Here is a 7,701-nt window from a genome sequence, read left to right as displayed (position 1 = left end):
GGTTGGAGTCTTATTTGTTATCCAAATTCTATGTTGGCAAGATCGGTAAAGGCTAAATATTATCCAAAAACAAATTTCTTAAATGCTAGGTTGAGAAATTTACCTTCATATACCTCTGGAAAAGTGTATGGGCAACGAAAAGGCTACTAAAGAAAGGTTTGTGCTGGCAAATCAGATCAAGAAATTAAGTTTGGTTTGGGAAGACGCGTGGGTGCCAAGTGTTGCAAATTTCAAAATTCAAACATAAGAAAACAATCAACATATACGTTATGTGTTGGATTTAATTGACCAAACTACTAATGGTTGGAAAGAAGGGGTACTAAAAAACTACCTTTAATGAAGAAGAGGCTAAAAGGATTTTGTGTATCCCTTTTCTATATGCACCACAAAAAGATAGACTGGTATGGCGAGGTGAGGCTTCTGGCGAATACTCAGTAAGGAGTGGATACAAAATACTTATACAAGAGACACACTCAACTACTCTCAACAATGAACAACAAGATTACAACACTTTTTTCAAAAAAAAACTCTGGTCCCTAGATCTACCTTCAAAAATAAAAATTATGAATTCGAGGGTCTTTAATAGCAATCTGCCTACTCAATTTAATCTATACCAAAGGAGGATAGTGGGATCTGCGAAGTGTCCTAATTGTACAAGCGAAGTGGAAAATGTTGAGCGTGCCTTTCAGGATTGTTTAGCTGCAAAGAATAACAGGAGAAAGACATAGATTAGCTGCCGGAATTAAATACAGGACATATTAAATAATGGATGTTGTACCTTTACAATTCTGGTCTTTGTGGACAACTAGGAACAAATACCTACATGAGGGGATATTTCAAAATGAATAAAAAATATCCAGTTTCATCACAAGTTACATACAGGAACCAGAGGAGTTAAACAAAAAGTTACCTGCACGAAGAATAGAGGGGGAGCGTTGGAGATCACAGGGGGATTGTTCGTAAAATTACCTTTGACGCTGCATTTCACAAACAAAGCAATAGGTCATGCTCAGGGATAGTGGTCATAGATTCAAGTGGGAGGGTGTTAAACTTTGCCATGCGCCGAAATCAGCATATACCAACCGATTTTGCAACAGAGGCGATTGCCTGTATCCTGGCAACTCAATTAAGGTTGGATCTGGGATTAGGAAAAGTTGAAATCGAAGGCAATGCGCTATCAGTTATCAAAAAGGTGCAATATGGAAAAATATATAAATCGAGAATCAGTGCCTGTCTTAAGCAAAAAAATACTTAGTTCAGGCTACGAAGCATGCCTGTTTAAAAATACCTCAAGAATGGCGAATAAAGTGGCACATGCATTAGCAGTGTAAGGGCTTAAAAGAGTAGAGGTTACTTACCTGCAAAATGGATTTCCTCAATCGGCAGTGATGGAGGCAGAAGAAGACTATCGAAGGATATTGTTGAAAGAATAAAGTGACAGAGTGAAGGCTGGATGTAAGATAAAGAGAATCTGTTTAAAATTGATAAAGGGCTATTAACGCCTGAAATATTTATTGAGCGAAAATTTGGACAAAATTAGTTTTCGATAAAATGAAGTGATTGGGTTAGGGGGTACCTCGGATTCAAGATGATCAAAAAAGGCATCAATGTTTTGAGGAGTTTGTGAACCCTTAGGAAGAGGTGCCTCCGTTTCTGACACGAGTTACGGCAAAATGAATCAGCAGTAGACGAGCAAGAACTACCGGGTTCTGGAGGATTCAAAAGGGGATTCGTTCGTCGGAAAGGCTGGTTTATTAGGATCGACTGTTTAGTTTTTGTTTCCTTTTTTTTTTTTTAGGAAACCAATTGGGTTTCTTTAAGGTTGCATTAGTTTCCTGTTTATTTATTTATTACATTGTTTTTACTTTTAAATTTTTAACGAATGGCGACTGCCTTTTAAAAGAAAAATTGAAAATATTATTTTAGAAATTGAAAAAATAAATTTGATAAGTTCAGAGGTTTAAATAAGAAGTAATGAGATAAATTAAATTTGTTTAGTTGGGAGATTTAAATAATAATTACTAAGATAAATATTGGTTTAAATTCTCATTTAAAGTTTGTATTAATTATAAAAGCGCATACTCCCATTTATAAATTTTTGACCAAACAGGATTTTTTTTACATCACATGGAAAAAAAATGCTTTCCAACTTTTCAAAACATGAAATGAAAAGTTTTATAACCAAACTTTTTTATGTGAGAAGTTTTCTCTAAATCTGAACGAAATGAGAACTCCATCAATCGGAACCAGAATTGCGACAATTGAAGTACTTGAGGGTGAAGGAGAAGTATAAAAAACTTTAATGAGGATTTAATTTTTTTTATTGAAAATTAAAAGAAATATTATGGATTTTGAGTTTTCAAGAGACTGACCCAGTCTGGCTTGATTTAGTAGTTAATAGCAATCCAACAATAGCAAGGTTGACAAAGATTTTGCCTTAGAATTGGTGCTTTCTTTTATATTAATCTATTCACGTCAACTTATATATCAGTATTTGGTCTTCTTAATACGCGGTTCATATCAAATGATGATTGTGTTGATATTGAATTTAAATTCTTTTCTAACTATGATAATTTTGTAATTTCCTTAAAAAGTTTTATTATTTTATTTGAAATTAAATTTAAATGTTATTTAATGTTTTTAAAGTTATGTTATTTGTCTTTATGCTTCCTAGTTAATGTATTTCTCTTCTTATTTAACATATGTAAACTTAAAATTAAAATTAGTATAACAAATTTTATTAACATTTTGATCAATTGATTTAAATTTAATTTTAAAAAATTTATATACAATTTTAATTAGAATTTTAAACAATATAAAATAATGATATTAGTATTTGTAATTACTATTATTTGTTTGGTCTTAATTTATACAACTCACAATACAAACTTTCATGTAATTTTACACTAAAAAAATCACTTAAAAAAGAAGAAGAAAATTTGGAATATTCACAATAATTTTTCTTTGTATTATAAACTTCTAACCATAGTTTTCCTAATTACAAATGCTACCAATTTTGTACAAAAGTTTAACAAATAAATATATCATATTTTAATAAATATATACGCACGAAAAGAAAGCTAGTTACATCCATAAATTAAACTTATATTTTCTCTTTTACATGTAATTTTAATTTTGTTTTTACAATAATATTTAATTTTTAGGATGAAAGATTCAAAGCTTTAAAAGAAAGTTGGATTAAAATAGATGAGTAAGTAAAAGTTAAGAAATATGTTTGGGGAAAGAATTAAGAAGGCTCATTTGCGTGAGGATGATCCACCAAATGTGGAAGAACCAGAGGCATTGGAAAGCGATGCTGTGCTATCTTTCAAAGCAATTCTTACGAGTGGCAAACTGAATGAAGAGACAGAGAATTGTGGGAACGATGATTTTGATTTAAATGAGGGTGATACAATTACGTTTACGGTTGATGGTATGTCGAATATTAGGTTATCCAACAGAGTGCATGCCTTGGTCCAAAAGGGTATGTCAAAATATGTGATTATCAAAATATTGGGGAGGAAAATTGGTTTCAACAATATGTGTAACAAAATTTATGCAATTTGGAAACCAAATCAAAGGTGCCAATTGATGGACATGGATAACGATTATCATATTGTTAAATTCCAAACCAAAGCTGATTATGAAAAGGCATTACCAGAAGGGTTGTGGGTGATCTATGGGCAATATTTGATTGTGTGTAACACCCATAACCTGTATTTGACGTCGAAATAGGGTTACGGAGTATTACCAGACTTATGACTTAAACAATCATACATTTCATAATAAATTATCATTCAAATCAAAATCCGTTCAAATACATTCATACAGTTTCTGTTATGAGCCCTCGAGGTTCCAAATAGACATTAAAAGTGGTTCAGGACTAAACCAAGTATTCAAGAAATTTTTAGAAAAACATTGAAATTTTTCAAAGTGCAGGGGACACAAGCCCATGTGGCCAGGCCGTGTGTCTCACACGGCCAAGAGACATGCCCGTGTCTCTGGCCGTGTGGGCAATCGAAATGGGATCACATGATCGTTCCCAGCTCATGTCTGATCCCATGTAACTCACTGACTTGGGTCACACGGCCAGACCACTCACCCGTGTGTCAGGCCGTGCACCCTTCAAAATGGCCTCACACGACCGTGTGCCAGGCCGTGTGAAAACTAGAGGGTATACTTACTTGTGCCACATGGCCAAGCCACACGCTCGTGTGCTAGGCCATGTGAAGCTACTAACTTGCTTTCTAAGGAAATTACAAGGGACACAAGGCCGTGTCACCTGGCCTTGTGTCACATATGGCTGAGACACACACCCGTGTCTCTGCCCGTGTGGACAAAAATAGGTCATTTTTCAAGCCATATTTCTCACCCAAAATGGTGTCAACCTATACACATCAAAATACATAAAACCATGGTATAAATAGGCACTCAAGTCCAACCAATATCAAGTTTATAACATGTCCATTCACACGATAACATGATATCCATAAACACATTCATTTGACCACTTTAAAACATACCAAACATACTTCAAAGGTTACCTAAATGGTCAATTACATATATGAGACAGTGTACCTAAAACTTAGCATACATAATCATTTCCATTTCAACAAATTAATGCCAAACACAATTTCACAAGCAATGCATTCATAAAGCAACCATACACCACATATCAAAGGGCCATTTGAACATATATACATATCAAAATTTGTGACCACCTTACAGGCCATCTCAAATGGCCAAAACACAACAAGACATATAGGCCATATTAGCCAAAACATCTATACATGCCATTTAACCAAAATATACAAAATCCAAAATACCAAAATAAGAGTTTGATAGTGAGATACCATCTCCGACGACTTCCAAACCGAGCGAGCTTTCGAATCACTATAAACACAAAAATTAAAACAAAGTAAGCAATTAAGCTTAATGAGTTCGTATGGCTAATAAATACAACTTACCATTCATCCACAATTTAGATAAGCATAATTAAAATATAGGTAAATTTCAATTGACCTAAAGCCTAACACATAATCACAATCATGTTAGTCACGTATAAATACATCAACTATAAATTACTTTTTGTATTTCACAATACCTGTACTGGTTTGTATCAACTCTTATAACCCCATACCATCATCTGTGCCCGTTGAACCATTTGGACTACTATCGAATACTCGGGTATCTCACACACTAAGTGCCAATATGTGGTCAAAACCACCTCTATCTCATATCTCATATAGTTGCTCACTCTGGAGCCATCATTCGGTCTGCTCACACAAGCTGTCAATCAATACGTAGCTACACGGTGCTACTCACACAAGTTGTAAAGTAACCGCAACACATGCCAAAAGCTCAGCCACCGGTAGGATGTACGAGACTAGTACCCAAAACACAGTAACACCTAATGAATCCTATCTATTCCTAAGGTTCAACCAGGATCCATATATTGTTGATACCTCATCGAGAATTTATGTGGTGTCGTATCATTACAATTATATCAATTAAGCATTTAAAGACATATAATTTAATTCTTATTAAATATATGAACTTACCTCAAATTTACACGGAGACAATTGACCGATCAATCCACTACTTTATCTTTGCCTCAATCTAATTCTGAACGTGGCTTTTCTTGATCTATATAATCAAATTTAACTAATTTAATATTTATTCTATTCAATTCAATCAAATTTCATGTTATGGTAAAATTACCATTTTTCCCTTAAATATTTGACTTTTTTACAGTTTAGTCCCTAGGATCGTAAAAAATGAAATTCATGAAATTTCATTACATCCAAGCCTAGCCAAAAATTATATATGCTCATATCAGCCCATATATTCCATAAATTCCCACATTTAACACAAAATTTTCATATTTCTCAACTTAACCCCTAATTAATAATTTCATCAAAACTCGCTTAACAAAAGTTGTTTATTTAACAACAAAGGTTCATTTTCTTCCATTAAACTTCAAGAACAATTGATATGCTCTCATGGATAAACCCTATACTTTCAACCATATTTCAATTTAGTCCCCTATTTAGCTAGATTAAGCTACAACGGTTTGGAGAATATAAAAATCAATGAAAACAGAATGAAATAGCACTTACATGTAAAGAATGTAACAACCCGATTTTGGGCCTAGTCGAAAAGTGGTTTCAGAACCACTAACCTGAGGTTAGAGAAATTATTTTCAATATTATTTTATGTGTTATAGTATGTTTATATGAGTGCATGAAAAGTTTGGTGAAATAATTTTAGCGATTGCATACTCAATTGCGAAAAAGGACTAAATCGCATAAGGGACAAAAGTTTTATTTCATTAGCTAAAGGTGTCAAATAGCTAGAGAACCAACATTAAGGGCCTTTAAAGAGAAAATAGGCCTTTATTAATGGCATGGCCAGCCATAGGGACAAGAAAATCAAAAAGGTCAAAAAATTAGGTGAAATTTGGTGACCAATTTGACTAGAATAAAATAAAATAAGGAAAAGCTATCATCTTTTTTCTCTTCTTCTCTTCTCCATCGAAATTTTTAGTAAGGAAGGAGTCTTGAAAGCTAGAAATTTTTAGCCATTACTTTTTCTCATAAGTAAGTGATTTTGATGACTTTTATTGATAATTTTTGTACTTTTGAGACCCTTGTAGCATAAGCTAACTAATGAAGGGACTCTTGTGAAAAATGGTTAAAGGTATAAGGTTTTTCCATGAGAGTATTCATGTTTTTTTTCTGAATTTTTATGGAAGAAAATGAATCTTGGTTGTTAAACAAACAACTTTTGTGAAGTAGTTTTCATGGAAACCCTAACTAAGGACCATTTTGCATAATTTATAAAATTATGTGGTAAATGTCTGAAATAATGAGAATTTTGGGCTGCTCCTAGTATAAAAAGAATTTGGCTAGGCTTGGGTAGTGAGAAAATTCGATAAAAATAAATTTATGAGCCTAGGGGTAAAAGAGTAATTTTGTAAAATCTAGGGGCAAAATGGTGCCAAAATATGAATTATGAAATGCATAGATTAATATGATGATTAAATTAGTGAATTTTTATCATATTAGATTAAGAAATACAAAGTCTGGACCTAGACCGGGGGAAGGCCAATCAAGTAGACTAAATCCAAATAGTCTCCACTTTTTGTCTACCAAGGTAAGTTGTACGCAAGTAAGGTAACTTTATCGTTATTATGTGTTGAATGATTTATTTAGCATAATATGGTTGAATATGATTACGAGTAAGGCATGATGAAATTAATTCGGTAAATTCCCGGTTGAACCTAGGAATAGATTGGATATCCATACCATGACATTTGGGTGATATGTGTGCAGTGTAAGACCATGTTTGGGACATGGCATCTGTCACGATATGAGAGCCAGTGTAAGATCATGTTTGGAACATGGCATCGGAGATGTTGTGAGAGCCAATGTAAGACCATGTTTGGGACATGGCATCTGTACTGATATGTGTGCTAGTGTAAGACCATGTTTGGGACATGGCATCGGCCACAACATTAGAGCCAGTGTAAGATCATGTCTGGGACATGGCATCTGCAATGAGACGAGAGCTAGTGTAAGACCATGTTTGGAGCATGGCATCAGCAATTCACCCTCTTGTGTAAAGCTTGTCAGATATCCTTTAGTATTCCAAACGGTTTAATGGGTTATTTTAAAAGCTTATGACAATGATATGGAATGA

At 33.7% G+C, this 7,701-nt stretch overlaps 1 protein-coding gene across 8 annotated transcripts; it reads right to left on the bottom strand.

The window, feature by feature from the left end:
* Nucleotides 1-332: 332 nt before the first annotated feature.
* LOC108456129 (uncharacterized) lies at nucleotides 333-1,835 on the bottom strand. 8 transcript variants are annotated; one of them, XR_008280161.1, is made up of 6 exons: nucleotides 1,577-1,835; nucleotides 1,359-1,471; nucleotides 1,084-1,114; nucleotides 911-977; nucleotides 779-819; nucleotides 333-699 (listed from the first exon to the last, which is right to left on the bottom strand). XR_008280161.1 is itself a non-coding variant. In XM_017754725.2 (6 exons), exons 1-5 carry the CDS (start codon nucleotides 1,603-1,605, stop codon nucleotides 781-783), a joined length of 303 nt encoding a protein of 100 aa, XP_017610214.1. In that variant the 5' UTR covers nucleotides 1,606-1,835; the 3' UTR covers nucleotides 333-699; nucleotides 779-780. The 8 variants fall into 8 exon arrangements, 1 of the variants encoding a protein (XP_017610214.1); XM_017754725.2 differs by having other exon boundaries at nucleotides 1,084-1,138; XR_008280158.1 differs by having other exon boundaries at nucleotides 911-1,114.
* Nucleotides 1,836-7,701: the final 5,866 nt, after the last annotated feature.

This window comes from Gossypium arboreum, chromosome 3 (assembly GCF_025698485.1).
Source record: "Gossypium arboreum isolate Shixiya-1 chromosome 3, ASM2569848v2, whole genome shotgun sequence".
Classification (NCBI taxonomy): Eukaryota; Viridiplantae; Streptophyta; class Magnoliopsida; order Malvales; family Malvaceae; genus Gossypium; species Gossypium arboreum.
Note: the sequence above shows the minus strand (reverse complement) of the source record. Positions and strands in the feature narration are given on the sequence as shown.